At 41.1% G+C, this 16,318-nt stretch overlaps 1 protein-coding gene, 1 long non-coding RNA gene and 2 other non-coding genes across 6 annotated transcripts; 3 read left to right on the top strand and 1 right to left on the bottom strand.

Moving 5' to 3' along the window:
* Positions 1 to 1,831: 1,831 nt before the first annotated feature.
* Positions 1,832 to 12,407, top strand: slc25a3a (solute carrier family 25 member 3a). 3 transcript variants are annotated; one of them, XM_044342755.1, is made up of 8 exons: positions 1,832 to 1,938; positions 2,413 to 2,587; positions 4,898 to 5,022; positions 8,152 to 8,331; positions 8,542 to 8,723; positions 10,118 to 10,290; positions 11,351 to 11,461; positions 11,926 to 12,407. In XM_044342755.1, the coding sequence occupies exons 2-8, from the start codon at positions 2,443 to 2,445 to the stop codon at positions 12,084 to 12,086; spliced, it is 1,077 nt and encodes a 358-aa protein (XP_044198690.1). In that variant the 5' UTR covers positions 1,832 to 1,938; positions 2,413 to 2,442; the 3' UTR covers positions 12,087 to 12,407. The 3 variants fall into 3 exon arrangements, with proteins under 3 accessions (XP_044198690.1, XP_044198689.1, XP_044198692.1); XM_044342754.1 differs by lacking the exon at positions 4,898 to 5,022 and adding an exon at positions 3,710 to 3,834; XM_044342757.1 differs by lacking the exon at positions 4,898 to 5,022 and adding an exon at positions 3,710 to 3,834 and having other exon boundaries at positions 1,844 to 1,938; positions 2,418 to 2,587.
* Positions 8,846 to 9,047, top strand: LOC122975654. The gene has a single exon (XR_006400761.1). It is a non-coding gene; the product is annotated as a small nucleolar RNA SNORA53 (small nucleolar RNA).
* Positions 9,115 to 10,103, bottom strand: LOC122974802. The gene is made up of 2 exons (XR_006400444.1): positions 9,886 to 10,103; positions 9,115 to 9,701 (listed from the first exon to the last, which is right to left on the bottom strand). It is a non-coding gene; the product is annotated as an uncharacterized LOC122974802 (long non-coding RNA).
* Positions 11,534 to 11,735, top strand: LOC122975651. Its single transcript, XR_006400758.1, has one exon. It is a non-coding gene; the product is annotated as a small nucleolar RNA SNORA53 (small nucleolar RNA).
* Positions 12,408 to 16,318: the final 3,911 nt, after the last annotated feature.

Genomic DNA, 16,318 nt, shown 5'->3' with positions numbered 1-16,318 from the left:
TGTGTCTGTTAGAGCATTTTATTCATGAGTAAACAATATGTGTGTATACTGTAAAAAATTACCATAAAAGATTTCACAGTCCTCCTTCTGTACAAAAATGTATTTAAACATTTATCTGAAGCTAATATGAAGCTTCAGCGTCCAAATGAGTCAAATCAAGTAGATATCTTTCACTCTTTTTGTTACTATACTTCCACCTGCAGCTCAACAGGGAAACACTGTCTGAGGAAACACAAAGAGGGAATTTGATGCTAAAAAGACTGTAAATGTGTCAGATATCCACTTGATATGACTAACTCAGACTGATGAAGACTCATAGAAGCTTCACAGAGACTTTTAAATGACTGTGTGGACACACTGTGGATTTTGGCCTCCATCACTTACATTGAAAAGCCAGTATGAACAGGAGGAATGATTACAGCGAGGAAAACCTCTCTCACTGTTCATATAGACACCTGACTGTTGTTTTAAGACACATTTTAACAATTGTGAACTTGTCCTTTTAAGGTAACTTCTAATTTTACTCAGTCACAACTGTGATCTTTTTGTAGCTCTAAGTTACTTATGTTTCTCTGAGTTCGAGTAACTTTTAGTTTTGTCCTATCCTTGATTTAGTCTAAGTTAAAGAAACTCAACATTTTACCCACTTAGATTTAAAAACTTGAAGTTATGTTTCAGTAGTAGTAAAACACTATATGTCTTATCTCTAGTGAGCTCCCTCACAGCAGAGGTTACAAAACTAGGAGTTAGGACCCCCATGCAATCCAAGGATAAATCTGAGGGGTCACAAGATGATTAAAGGTATAACAAAGAAAAAAAAAATCTTTTCTTAATTTGAAATACTGTATACTTTCAGGTTTACATACATTCAGGACTTTGTAAACTGGCTCGTGAGGGTTTTTATCCAAGCATACTTGCACTTGCAGAGTCAGACTAAATTTAAAAGACAATACCGGTGGCTGTTGCATAATAGCCCTAAAACACATGTAGTCTAGTAGTTCTATCACAGTGTTTAGCTTTGTGAATGTGTTTCTCCTCACTGACAGCTGTTACTTTATAATTATTTCATTATAAAAACCTAAGGTAACACTTTTTGTTTGCAAATCCATCACAGTCACACTATCATGTCTGCTTTTACTGTTACAGTACTCACTACACTGCAGTAATGTAACTGACAGAACTGAAACAAATGGTTCCTTGGAAGATAAGAAAACATATACTTTGATTAACTGTAACAAGTGCGATAAATAAAAATGCAAACAGCAAACCTGGGACCAGATTTTACTCTTCCATAGGAACACTGCACATAATGCATAAAGAGTGACAGAAATACTAATATGTTTTAATGCCAGCAATACTGGCTGCTTGTGAAGGACTCAGTCTTCACATGTAACCAAACACACCCACCCCAAGGTGCTTCCAACCACAACTCAGGTGTGCGGTGACGTCACTAAGTGATCATCTCTTGAGGGGGCTTTAAGCAGTATTACAAAGAACAAGAGTAGAAGCAGCTGTCAACAGGTAATCCACTTAGGGTTCCCCTCATGTTTGTCATGAGGAGTCAAACTCTGTCACACACATAATAATAATAATAATACATTTAATTTGTACCGCACTATTCATTCACAGTGAAACCGTGAGTGCTACAGTATTAATGAATAGAACACACAACAGCGAGGAGGAACCATAAGAACAGAATTCGGGCTGAAGTTCCTATGAAGCACCGCCTTAGTTTATGATAGGCTAATTTTGTGATTGGACCAGAAGTGTTGATTGGCAGCTCTGCGGCGTTTTCTTACGGGACAGAGAAGCAAATGAACCCGCCCATTCTCCCCAATGACGTAACGAAAGGACAAATGGATTTACCGCGAGGTCATTCGGCCTCTCCGAGCCGCCGGTTGCAACTCATCGGAGCCGCCATCTTAAGACACTGAGAGAGTGAGTGAGATTATTCATTTACACTTGTTATAATTATGACAATACTACTTTGGAAGTTATATGTAGAGAAAGTATTTTTAATGAGCAGCAACATCTAGCAGCCGTTTTGTTAATGCGTCCTCTGCCTGTTCTGTAAGGGGGACCCTTCCAAATGGCAGCGGTCAAGTTAGCTTAGCATAGCAAGGTAGCATCCGCTAGTAAAAAAAAAAGGGGAGCATGTTACATCGCTGGGTAGGAATACTGCTTTGGCATTTTTGGAGGTCCATTGATTTTACAAATGGCTAAGTAACTTATATAACGTGTGGTGATTATTTGTGTAGCTTAGCATTGCGTGTTTGTTCAATAGCTTAGTATCTCCCGTTCACGGTCATTAAGACGTCAGAAGAAGCTAACCAGCACGTGACCCAGTGTATCAGCTCAGGTGCCTGCCAGTTAGCTCGAGCTAACGCAGAGTTAACATTTTTCTCATTGCAGCGCAGCTCCGGCAGCAGGCAGGACGCCACTATGTACCCGACTGCTTTGACGCAGCTGGCCCGGGCCAACCCGTTCAGCGCTCCCCTTTTCACCCTCCAGAAAGTGGACGAACCCCAGCAGAGCCTCAATAATGGACAGAGGACCCGCAGACTGGCAGCAGCCGCCACTGCACAAGGTAACCCCGGCCGGCTACAGAGCTAGCGTTGCTGCGTTAGCCTAGCTCACCCGATTTGCCCGATTGTGGCAACTTTTTCAGCGTAATTCAGCATATGGATATTTATTCTTACATACAATTGCCTGTGTACGGACTCCGCGTCATCGTTAAACGCTTTAATAGTTTTGTGATATACGAGATACGAGTGTTGAGGCACTTGGCTGCTAGGCCTTTGCAGCAGCCCAGCTGCCTGTGGAGGACACAGAAGGGCAAAGTGGGATCTTGTCTTCGCACTGCAGCATACTGCATTTGCGGTGTCTAGCACATTTTGATGAATGAAACCGTTTTAATGGAGAAGCAGTAATTTATTTGTTACACAATTGCAAACCATCCTAGAAATGGGACCCCTAAGTTTGAGCTGCTCAGCGGTTGGCAAGAACAAATTGTCCTAGCTTGGAGTATTTATGTCAGGTTGTAAAATAGGAAGTTGCCCGCAATTACATTAACATAATATGACAATAATGCCGCAAAGTGATTTAAAAATGTCAAACTGTCCCCTCTACATCCACAAGGTTTCTGCCAACTGGTTTGCAATGCCCAGCATGTTTCACAACTGCTGAACGGCTTCACCTCCACTGATGAAGTCAGTCTACAGCCAACCACATCTTTGAGAGATATTGATATATTTTATGTGCCAAGAGAGGTTTTAAGTGCATCTACCCATTTCTAAATTCACTTCCACTCTCCCTTGCATTTACAAGTTTAGCCTAACAGTTCAGCTAGCTCACATCAGTAGTGATGCATTTCATCTGCGTCTAATTTCAGAGTGGATCGAGTTTGGTCAGACTAGGTTGGTTTGTAGGACTTAAATGGCTTTGTTTTCAGACTAAACAATTGCTGGCAGGCAAGTTAAACCAGTGTCTTTGCATAAGGGCAAGACTGGTCAAATGAACCTCCAAGTGCTCTCGTCTCCTTATTACAGCTTAAGATTTGTCAGACATATCGTTGGACTGATGGCACAGATAACATTTCTTGAACCAGTTGAATTCTTCAGAATTTCTGATATCCAGTGACTGAGAAGAGAACTATTCTTCTAAGCTTTGGAGATGCCCTATTCATCAAGTCTCACCTGTGTTTCTTCAGAGGGAGACAGTTGTGAGTTCGGCTCTCAGAAGTATTTCATCCTGTGTGGCTTTGGTGGGATTCTGAGCTGTGGCACCACACACACAGCTGTCGTTCCCCTCGACTTGGTCAAATGCAGAATGCAGGTCTGTCTCTGTGGCTCGGTGCCAGTTTCCTAACGTCACGCACCCCCCCGCATCCATGACCGTGTTCTTTTTTTTTTTTTTTTTTTTTGAAAATACACTAAATCTGCATGAGAGCAACTGACTGTTGTGAAGTTGGTTTTGGTCATCGTGTTTTGATTCCCATGATTTTTAATGTGTTGGAGTGATCATAACATGGCTGCATGATTCTGCACCAGTGTTCCTCGTGTTTTAATGACTTCACCCGCCGTGCCAACCCCTCCCCCACTCAGTCCACATTAGAGGACTGGTGTAGGTGAAGGTCAGGAGAGCCAGACCTGAGAGAAACTATGTCCTGAATGTTGACCATGGTATTCGACACCATCGGGTGTGTCTTGTCTGTCACGACTGCCTCAATATAAAGATGAACTATGAGATATGAACACATTAATGCAGGCAGCCGTTGATTGTTCATTAACATGCTGACTGATTAACCTTCTACTGCCAGGTAAGAATGTCTAGTATAAAGTCAAAAGTACATTTGATAAGACACAAGTGTTATGGTCAAAATGATAAAAGAATTATGTTATGAGTGAAAGAAATTATGCCTTTTATTGTTAATAATTTTAGCTGATGCTTATGTTTATTCCTTAAGAAATGATTTTAATCACAACCTGGTTGGACCAGACAAATGTTTTGCATTTTTTACCTAATAAACAAAAATCCCATACATGTCGGCAACCTGATGGTATGCTTTGGGAAAGTGACAGCAGTGACTAAATGATTTGATACTGAATGGTAGAACTTGCAAAACACCTCTGTGGTCCTTCAAAGTTCATACTGAAATCACATGTGTGCAATGATTTTTATCAACCGTTGGTGTGTGATCCTAATAAATGGTGGCATGTTAGTGTCAGAGTCACATATAGTGGAAGAGTCCAGGAACTAAATCAAACTGTCCACAGGTGTGACATAGAGCGGGAACTCTTCCATTATATGGCTCTGGTCTGGTATTGATTTTTTTGTCCTGTGCTGCATGTGACCCTGCATGTTGCATGTATGTTGTGTCCCCTCCCTTCTACTACAGACGATTTCAGCTGTGAGTTTGGCTCCTCAAAGTACTATGCCCTGTGTGGCTTTGGGGGTATCCTGAGCTGCGGCCTCACACACACAGCAGTGGTACCCCTCGACCTTGTCAAGTGCCGTCTGCAGGTTTGTATGGAAACTGAACCTCATGGCAGCAACGAATAGCCAGAAGCTCCTCCAATCTCTCAGCCCCAACTCCAGCTCCATGTCAGCATAAGACATCCAGTATTGTAAATGTCTACCAAATTTAGGTGACCCTGACCCATAAATACCATCAATAGCCTGTAAAATGTAGCTTACAAAGTGTGGTATAAGAGACACCCTATTCATGTTAAATGAGCAAACAAAAGCTCAACATTTTCTATGTTGTTCCTGTGCTTTATTCAGGAAGTATGTAGTCTGAATGTTTTCCCATAAACTACCTATGACTGTGAAAAGACATGTGCTTCACACAGTTGGAAGTTGTTGCTGGATAGTGTATAGGATGGCAGATTGTAAATGTGTAGAGAGGCTGTTGAATTTTTCATCCTTGGTTTAATTTAAGTTATTAGTGACCTAGTTGTTTAAAGGGGACATTAAGCTTTTTTCTGCTCTTCTACTAGTGCTATAACGGTACACAAAATTCACGGTTCGGTATGTACCTTGGTGGTTGGATACGTTATCTGTACAGCAGAGAAAACAGAAAGGTAGAAAATTACACTTCCTTTCTGGAAAATTGTAAACATCCAACAGTTTTGTGATGCTTCTCCCCCCACACCTTTCCAAGAGTGAATAAGGTGCGGCTGTACATGGCCATATCTGTAACTTTCCGAAACAGACAAGCTGACATTCACACCCACTTGATGCAGTGATTGGCCAGCTGTACGGACATCAGAACAGCCGAGTGCAACACTATCCTAGAATTGAAACGATATCACGTCTCTCGTCCTCCTCCCCTCTCTGTGACAGTTGGCTTTTCACTCTGCTTTTGAGTTAAGCTGTTATGAGGAACTATAAACATTTGATTTGTAACGTGGTTGGACCACAAGTCATAAGAACCAGTTTTGAGCAGCCATAAATCAAGTTTCACCATAACGCTCCCATACAGTACATCTCAGTGTAATGGGAGGATCGTCCAGCTTGAGTGTGTCATTTGTCATTCCGATGGCAGCAACACTACATGAGCATGGGGCAACCAGGCTAACTTGGCAAAGCCGACTAGCATATACCCATGAGCATACTAGAGCTAAGTGGTGCACTGCCAAAACGTTCCGGGTGGAACACACGCTCCCAAGGTTACTGTTCCGCATGCTGGAGTAAGTGGATTATAAACCTATTTTTACAGTAACTGTTTGGGTCATGGAGCATACGAACATCCTGTACAGAACAGTTCGGGGTGAATACACGTACCGTTATATCCTTATTATAATATAGCGTTATGATGTCATGTCTGTCAAACATGGTCAAAGTTCCAAAACTTAAGATTAACATGTAGAGATGTTCCCTGCAAGTCAAAAGCCAGGGCTTCAGCCTTCTCTGAACGCTACCTTGCGTACCTCTGCATTTCATTGTCGTCGTCGTGCGTTCCCATAAACTGCCATCTATTCTGTAGCCTTTGTTGCTAAGGTTTTTCCATGTGCTGTTTGCATTGTCCACTCATATTTCGGCTCAAACATGTAGAGATGTATTTGAGAAGATGACATTTTTGAGTAAAGAACAAGAGTATTAAGTGTGTTTATATAGTTTGGCGGATCACTGCTGAGGGGTAGCTTCCGAGAGCTGGCCAATCAGAACAGAGCGGGCTCCTTGGGGAGGGGCCTTACTGTGCACTCACACCCAAAGTTTCATAGGCGACAAAAGCAGCTGGCAGTCTTTCATTTTCAATGAAAGCTGGTGACGAATGGCTTCAGATGCCTTGGAAGCAGCATGATACCAAGTTGAGCAGAGTTTAACTTTATGCAAATTAGCAGCAGCATTGCTGAATCAGCAGTCATTTGCAGATTGGGGTTTGATTTTCTCCCCACAACAACCATTATACTATAGTTCCTAGAAAACATCTGTTCCATATTGAAATGAAAGAGAAATTGATCATTGCAGTCTCCAGTTTCCCAGAGCTGTTTGTTTACCATGACGTAAACAAAACTAGCCCATAATGATTTATTCCATAGGCTACTCGACTAACATTGTGATTTTTGAAAGTAAAACAGCATTATTATTTTTTAAATGACAGAAATATAGACTAGACAATTTTTTCTTACTAAATAATACAATGTAAACACGAAAAGTATATTTTGTTAGCCTTGTGAAGTTCTCAGCCAGCCTGTCGAATAGCTCTACTACAAACTTGATATTGGCCACAACCAAACGTGATGTCTGCAACGCTGCTTTGAACAACCTGCCCCCTGCTGACGACTGCTAGAGGGCTGTCAGTGAGCAGCCAGTGACCACAGCGCCAGCTGCTGTTCATGAATCTTTTGCTGTGAGTGCCCAGTTAAAGACAGACAGGAGCTGAGATGACCTGTCAGACAGAGGCTGAACTGAGGGCCTTTTTAAAGGGCCAGTAAGATGAATAAGGAGGGGTTTTTTTTTTTGTTAATTTGTTTTTTGTAAATCATGCAAAGATATTCCAGTAGAGCTTCGGATTAAAATATAGACCTGGAAATGTGCAGAATATGTCCTCTTTTAACATTCCTCAGGAGTAGTCTGATACATGAGTACAGCACTCTGTACTGTAAAATCATTTCTGAAGCAGCCACAGAAAATGTCCATTTAGTTGACTGCAATTAAATATTCACTCTTGTACCACAATTTGTAAGCATGGCTTTTAGTGTCATAAGCCATAGTGAAAAGTAGCGGTGTGCACACCTTCAAATCTTGAACACTGTATTGGGTGCACAGTTGTGGTAGGAACAAAACAAACAGAACGTCGGCACTCACAGATCAATAATCTTATTTATTATAGGCAAAAAAAATGACAAGGCAATACAAAAGACTATTGATCTGTTTGTTGTTTTGGACTTACATGTCGTTCTAAGTTATTACTTATGGTGCTGGATTTTTCTTCTACAATGACATGACTTTTTAAATAAATAGAACTATTCACATTGAAACAAGTTATAGGCTAGGAAAAGGTTCCTCCAACACAAGTTGGTTACAAGAAATGCATTTCCTTAAGCAAAAACAATTGGCCCAAAGCACATGAACACATACACCCTCATGACTAGTCATCCAACAAGCTTGTAGATGACTCCTTATTGTAGTGTTTGTATTCCTCAGGTGAACCCAGATAAATACAAGAGCATTGGCAACGGTTTCTCAGTGACAGTGAGGGAAGATGGAGTCAGAGGTCTGGCAAAGGGCTGGGCTCCCACCTTCATCGGCTACTCCATGCAGGGACTGTGCAAGTTTGGCTTCTATGAAGTGTTCAAGATCTTCTACAGTGACTTGCTGGGAGAGGTGAGGTCACACACAACTCTGCTCTGATAGGTAGGAATATGTCTGTTCATCTGCTAGCTTTAAACTGTCTAAAAGAACGAACTGCAACCAAATATAGACATAGTAGTAGTAGTCAGTTTTTGTTTCCCTGCTGCTGAGTGATTTGAGGGAGATCTGACATAGTGTAACTTCAATCTGTCTGACCATTTGTTTACTTGTGTCACCCAACAGGAGAACACCTACCTGTGGAGGACATCGCTGTACTTGGCAGCCTCAGCCAGTGCAGAGTTCTTTGCTGACATCGCTCTGGCTCCCATGGAGGCTTGCAAAGTTCGTATCCAGACCCAGCCCGGCTACGCCAACACCCTCAGAGAGTGTGCCCCCAAGATGTTTGCAGAGGAGGGGCTCTGGGCGTAAGTGTCTTACAACAGTTATCTATCAGTGTCAGTAAGCTATATGAAATAGCTACCAGGTTATGGGAATGGATACATTAGTGATTGAATAATGAATCAATAGAAAATCAATTTCAGATGACAACACGCTCCTTAGATCCACCTCTGGAGGTGCTGTGCTCTGAGCAGAGCTCCTCAGCAGCTTTCTGGCTGTACAGTTGGAGGTGCTTGAGTCATTGGCGTGTGAGAGCAGTCTACCTGTCCCCCGGCTCACCTGCACCACTGGCAACCCTGTCCTCTACAGACAGGGAGCTCCCAGTGCTGCCAGCCTGGGGGACGGACATGCAGCTGACAAATGTTATCAAAGTTTGGTTGTGGCCTCAAGAGTTGATTGATTTCTTTTTTTTTTTTCTCCTGAGATTTTAATTACATAACGATTGTTTACAGAATTAGATTTCATTCTTTTTTTGAATATGCAGTGAAAACTGACCTTGTTCTGATATGGTCATCTCATCCCAACTGTCACATCATTTTCACTACTAGATATAGTGTAATAGCATTCAGGAAACTAGATTAAGAACAGTGTGAGGACACAAATGTAAAATGTATAAAAACTATTGACTGTTCAGGGCTCTACAATGAGTATTTCACTCACATTTACCCTTAAAGATAGATGTGTGCAAACATTCATTTGCTACAGACGTAATCTTTTATTAGAAACGTGACATCGACTGAATACAAGACAACTTATTAAACATGAGTGGAACGTTACCTCAAGCCTGCAGTACAGCCATGTTGATTAAAACTACCCGTTTTTACTGGCATACAAACACCTAGCATTTCCTGTAACTGCTTCACAATAAAAGCCTGACGCTGGTTTGCCAGTGGAAACCTTTCAATATGAAACAGCAGCCATTGCATCTAGTAGGCATGGGCCAATGTGTGATATTGGTGGTCCCGTAGTACGTACACACACACAGTATTGCAGAAGTAATGCGTCTGTTAAAATGCATTGTCGATTTTTAAAAGCTCTGGCAACATTTTATTTAAAAAACTGTTTCAACATTTCAATGTTTAAAAAAGAAAAAAAAAGCCATGTAATTTTGTCAAATGTTCAAAACTGTTTCAATATTTTAAAAAGGTTTGTCAATATTTTAAGAGCCATGCCTGGTGTTTAGTAGACACTAGGGTCTTTCACTAACATAGTCCTCCACTGTTTGTTTGACATCATAATTGTGTACAAGGAGCAGGAACACACACATGCAGTTTAAAAGATTAGTAGTGGACATCCATTCTTGTCCTGTGGTTTGACGTATGCATGTATCTCTTCATCTGTAAAAGAATGGATTGCTGTATAAATGTTTTCATCACTTGATGCCTCTTTGAACTCCCGTCTCGTCTCCTCTCCTCTCTAGTTTCTATAAGGGTGTGGTACCACTGTGGATGAGACAGATCCCCTACACCATGATGAAGTTTGCCTGCTTTGAGCGCACCGTTGAGATGCTCTACAAGTATGTTGTTCCTAAGCCCCGCAGTGAGTGCAGCAAAGCCGAGCAGCTGGTGGTCACCTTCGTGGCTGGTTACATTGGTGAGTAATTAAATGTCTCAACTCACGTCAACACACAAAACACTCATTTATCAAGAACCAAATGAAAACATGCATTTATGTAGGATGGGTTTATGTGCCTCCACCTATGGATACTAGAGCACTACAAAACCTGGGCTCTTCCAGAATTGAGGGATTGTTGCAAAAAATGTGTTAATGGAGAGTATATATAAGATTATCAGCTGATATATCAATGCCAGAATTTTTACTCCCTAATATCCTTATCGGTCTAGCTCGCTCCACCACTGCTGCTCTTTCTCACTCTCACTTTTCCCTCGTCTTTTTTAAACAAGTCTAACTTAACTTTTAACATTCTCAGATAAGTGTATGAGTAAAGATTCATTTGCTGCCTACCGTAATCTTTTGTTACCAATGTAATGTATCAGCTGAAACGTGAGCAGTATGTCTAATGATGATGTTACCTCAAGCCTGCAATACAGCCACTTGCCGGTGGTTGCAGATCTCCTCGTCCCAATAACGTCTTTATACTCCCTCATGCTACAAAGCTACATGGAATGGAAACAAAGGCTCTTGTGCTGTGCATGCCGCTAAAAGTTCCATCTGATTTCATAGGAATGTGACCTGGTGGCAGGCATTTAGAATAACTGTATAGAAATAGTCAGTCTTCTTGCTGACAGTCTCGTTTGCTTTTGTAGGTCATAGAGGCATCATGAGACTGTTTCATAAGCAGTTAAAAGTTCTTTACAGTAACTTTAACTCTGGGTCAGCTACTGTGATGATTTACTCTGTGAACCTAACCTGCTTGCTGTCAGCCTCTCCAATAAATGCACAGTTTCTTTGTCCTCCATAAACAATCAATGAACCTGTCAACATTCAAATGTTAACATTTCCAGCAATATTAGTAATAGTATTTCTCAGTGCGTGTAGCTACAGAGTGTCAGTAATCTCAGTTTTATCTGGTTCCAAGAATAATGCATCATTCCTTTTTGAACTGTTTCTATCAGATATGTATTGGTGTACACAGTGAAGTCACTCAGCTGAGTCCAGTTTCCTGATGTGTGTTTTTTGTCTCTGTGTGCAGCTGGTGTGTTCTGTGCCATCGTGTCCCACCCTGCTGACTCTGTGGTGTCTGTGCTGAACAAGGAGAAGGGCAGCACCGCTGTCGGTGTCCTCAAGAAGCTGGGACCCAAAGGTCTGTATCAACAGTGGTCCCCAGTATTGCAGTGAAAGAATAGTGTGTGTGTGTGTGTGTGAAGATTTTATCAACACGCTCCTTAGATCCACCTCTGGAGGTGCTGTGCTCTGAGCAGAGCTCCTCAGCAGCTTTCTGGCTGTACAGTTGGAGGTGCTTGAGTCATTGGCGTGTGAGAGCAGTCTACCTGTCCCCCGGCTCACCTGCACCACTGGCAACCCTGTCCTCTACAGACAGGGAGCTCCCAGTGCTGCCAGCCTGGGGGACGGACATGCAGCTGATCCCAGACAGCTGACTGACTTAACTCAACTGCTGTTTTGATGTCACCCTGAGGGAAACAGTTGTGTATATAGATGCTACTATTAACAGGATCAACCACTTGATCTACTGCATACCATTATTCATGCTCCTAGTGCTGAGCAGTCAGATCTAATCTGATGTGTGTGTGTGTGTGTCGTCCTCAGGTGTGTGGAAGGGTCTGGTTGCCCGTATCATCATGATCGGTACTCTGACCGCCCTGCAGTGGTTCATCTATGACTCAGTCAAGGTCTACTTCCGCCTGCCCCGCCCCCCTCCCCCTGAGATGCCAGAGTCTCTGAAGAAGAAGCTCGGCCTCACAGAGTAAAGCCCCCTGCACTCCTCCACATCCAAACATCGAGCCGCAGTCTCCAGCTGACAACACCTAAAACCCCCAAATTCCACAGCACACACAGCAGTTTTCTATATTTATGACCCCAGCTTCTGCTGCTCTGCACAGAGCAGAGGGCTGCTGCTACTACTCATGTATATTTTAAAAACAAGCGAGGAGAGAAGATGGAGCTGTCACTCTTGGTTTACCAAGCGTCAGGCAGAAAATATTCCTCTGTAGAAACACCTGTCTGGTTTTATCATTTCCTGTCATTAGAAAATGTGGAAATTCTAATAAAAGTAATAAGACCCTGGAAAACATCTGTCCCTTTCCTTCCTTTTGAAACTTTGATGGTTCTTAAATTTAATTTGCATTTAATTGGTTCAATAGATTACAAACACTTGAGGAATTATCCAGGTGATGATGTAATGATGTAAAGGACCTAAAACAGTTTAGCACTTCAAACCAAAATCTGCAGAAGACTCAGTATGTTTATCTATACAGATATAACATCTGATCTTTATATGGAGGTATTAAGGAAACATAGCAGGGGTTTTTGAATCTTTTGGCCCATTTTCTACAAATCACATTTGTTTTGCAAGGTGATTTGTCAGTGTACTCTACCGTTCCAGTCAGCCAACGTGTGAAAATCAATTAGAGTGAAACTTGCTTCATAATCAGTGAATGAAGTCTGTATTCATTTTTGCTCCATGACTGTGGTGAGGTGACAGTTCACATCAGTCTGCACTTTAAATACATTATCAAGCAACTAGCATGTAACACTGTCAGAAGCAGTAGAGACTGTTTACTGTCTAGGATGCTGTCATGAACAGAGAGGAAAATGCATCCAAAATATGTAAACAAAAGTAAAGTGAGTAGTTAAGAGTTAAAACGTTGTGCACATAAAGTGTCAGTATGTGAAAGTTGTACTTCAATACAGACTAACTTTCTACCATGTGGCTCATCTTTCCAGGTTCTAGTTTTCTACCACTAGAGGGCGAGCTTACTCCACTGTTGATGCATGGATGACTATAGATCAGATAGACTTTATTAATCCCAAAGGGAAACTAGTGTTACAGCAGCCACATGACAGAAATCAAAATATAAAAACAAAGAGGTCTGTAAAAGAAACAAATACAATTAAAGGCTAAAATATATACAATAAATAGACTAACTCAAATATAAGAAATAAATAAAACTAGAATAGAGATATAACTATAATACTGTTGCTGAATATACATTGTTCAATGATGTTAATATGCTACAGTATATTACACTGATGTTAGTGCAAGTCAGCTTGATATTGCTGGTAGTAAGCTGGAGTATTGTCCATTGATGTTAGAATAAAGTATACATTGATACATGGATCATTTCTACAATGTATATACATATATAACAGTATATACAGAAAGTACTTTAAAGATACTCTGAATGAGTCTGATGATGTAATAATGTCCTCTCTGTCAGAGGAGTTCCCTCTCCTGACACAGAGGACAGTCATTGTACATTCTGATGACTTCCTGTAGCGTTCTTTGTCCCAGCGGAGCTGAAGAAGTCTGACTGAAAGTGCTCCACTGTTAGACCAGCAGGTCATGGACGGGATGCAGGATGTTCTCCATGATGTCATGATGCTCTGGTGTATCCAGAGGAGAGTCCCCCCGCACACAGTGAACAGGAGCTGCAGTTTGGTGGAAGAGTTACTTTATCTTTCAGTTATTCAGCAGGGATGCAAGAAGTTTTCACATCTTTTACTTACTACTTGGTAAAAGTAGCAGTAATGTAAAAACACATGAATAAAGTACAGACTTATTATGTACTTATTAAGTATTTAAAACATGTGTTGAAAGAACAAACAGCTGCCCAAGAAACATTCAGAATCCAAGTTTCCAATTACGTTTGAGACCCTGAACTTTGGGTGCTTTGTGTTAAAGACACTATATCTCCTACACAAATCTCTCTATGTTGATGTAAACCTACTCAGATGAAAGCAGAGACTTGGCACTTTAATATAACAGGTTATCTATTATTTTATTTCAAACTGAAAGTGCTGAAGCACAGAGCCCGACGAACGAAAAATATGACTATATAGGATATTATATTGACAGTGATGGAAAAAGTACTCAGATCCTTTACTGAAAGGTCCAGTGTGTAGAATTTGATGGCATCTAGTGGAACGGACCTGGCAGGGATGGAATATAATGCAGCTAAAACCATCATGATGTGTTTAGTGTCGTAAACAATCTCTCTGTTTGTTAGAAGCTCTGTTTTAAAACCAGAGTGGAAACAGAAAGCCTGGAACAATAACATGTTTCTACTGACCTATAAAAATATATATTGCTCTTTTTTACTTGTCACTTTGTTGTTGTTAAAAGAATTTCTTCTTAATGACCTTTAAATGATGGAGACCGGGTCCGAAGTATCAAAGTTTAAGTTGAATTTATGTTCTTGTACAAGAAGGAGTGTTTCACAGTGCAACACACTAACAGGGTTACAGAGAAAAAGGCTCGTCATGGAGCATTCACAGTTGGTTTAGCATCTCAGCTTTCTCCTGATGTTTACAGACATATTCCACAGATAACATGACATTCATGACATTTTCTCACTTCTCTAATTGGTGGCCATCTGAATCAAGATGACACCCTTCTGACCTGTTGTTGACCTTTATTTCCTCCTGACTTCCTCTAACGTATATAGTACTGGCCTCCCGTTGTCAGTCTTAGCTGCTGTGTTTGCTGTTTCTGCAACTTTGCTGCAAAACAAGAACATTCATCATGACTTTTCAAAACAAACTAACATATAGTATGAGCTTAAGACAGCTAATCACAGTATAATCCTAATTTTTATAACAGTTGTAACTCAGGACTTTTGTCCATGTAGGGATCCTGTTGGATGATGACTCTTTATTTCCAGTGATCTGATAGGTCAGTGGTTGCAGTGTTGACAGGTTGTGATCTGATCCTCTCTGGAGCAGGTTAACTGTTCAGCATAAGTTACCATGGTGATGTACATCGGTAAGAAGTGAACCATCGTCGTAGGACTGAAAACCCAGAATTAAACCTGAAGTTACATCGCTAACTGTAATTCCTGCTTCGTAGTACAGGCCGCTCTGCTCTCTGTCTCTGTCTCTGTGTCATGGATGTATAAAGATCTGCAGGGTTGTGCAGAGGTGTGACGTGTTTATTTGTGCTGTGACACAATCAGGGAACATTTATTGAAATGAAAGCATGTGAGAAGTTTAGAGGGAAAAATCACTATTTGGTGGAGCTGTTAACAATTCATAGACATGTGAAATGTGACCCCGACTACACACTGCTTTTTGTAAGACGTCAAAAGACAAAAAGGTTGGAAACCACTGGTTTCATCTTTAACAATGTGTTGTATTTTAAAAGCTTGTTATATTATCTATTGTGTCAAATCTTCATCTGAAAAGTAACTAAAGCTGTCAAATAAATGTAGTGGAGTAGAAAGTACAATATTTCCCTCTGAAATGTAGAAAGTAGCATCACAAGTACCTCAAAACTGTACTTCAGTAAGGTACTACAGTATCACTGATATTGGGGTTATTACTGACTCATTAATGCATTTGGTTATAGCTGGTTGAGGTGGATCTAACTTGATTTACTTTATAAAGTTGTCAGTGCAGTTTTTAATTAAAATCAACTTGTTTGTTCTAGAAATAAGTGTCTGTATGTTAAAAAAAGAAAGAATACGGTACAGTTAGTACAAATAAAGTTTGATTTTAGGAAATATTTGAAATTAAATGACTGACTTTGACTTGTCAGTTTTTATCACAGACTGAACCAACCCTTAAGATTTCACTATGTTTAATTTGCATCTGTTGTACCTGCCAGTTTGTCTTGTATTACTCTACCACTTCCTCATGATGCTGTTAGCACTGAGCTCTCTGTAAATTCAGTGTGTGTGTGTGTGTGTGTGAGGGGGGAGGGGGGGGGGGGGGGTTGGAGGGTGAGCTAGAAAAGTAGTTAATGTGTGTGTTGAGCGTAATGTGTCACATGTGGAAAGAGATGCTACATGCTGAGATCTGCATCATCTAATGGGCCTGAGCCTGGCCTGGGTCACACACACACACACACACACACACACACACACATACACACTGCTGCTGCCATTAAAACCCATTTGTTCGCTGTCTTCGGTTGGAAACAGGGTGCATCTCAGTGCGTGCGTTTCCGCCTAACAGGGCCTACCGACGAGGGAAGGTTGCAAGG

Source organism: Thunnus albacares, chromosome 23, assembly GCF_914725855.1.
Source record: "Thunnus albacares chromosome 23, fThuAlb1.1, whole genome shotgun sequence".
Classification (NCBI taxonomy): Eukaryota; Metazoa; Chordata; class Actinopteri; order Scombriformes; family Scombridae; genus Thunnus; species Thunnus albacares.
The sequence above is the reverse complement of the archived record's forward strand: the minus strand, read 5'-3'. Positions and strand labels throughout refer to the sequence as shown.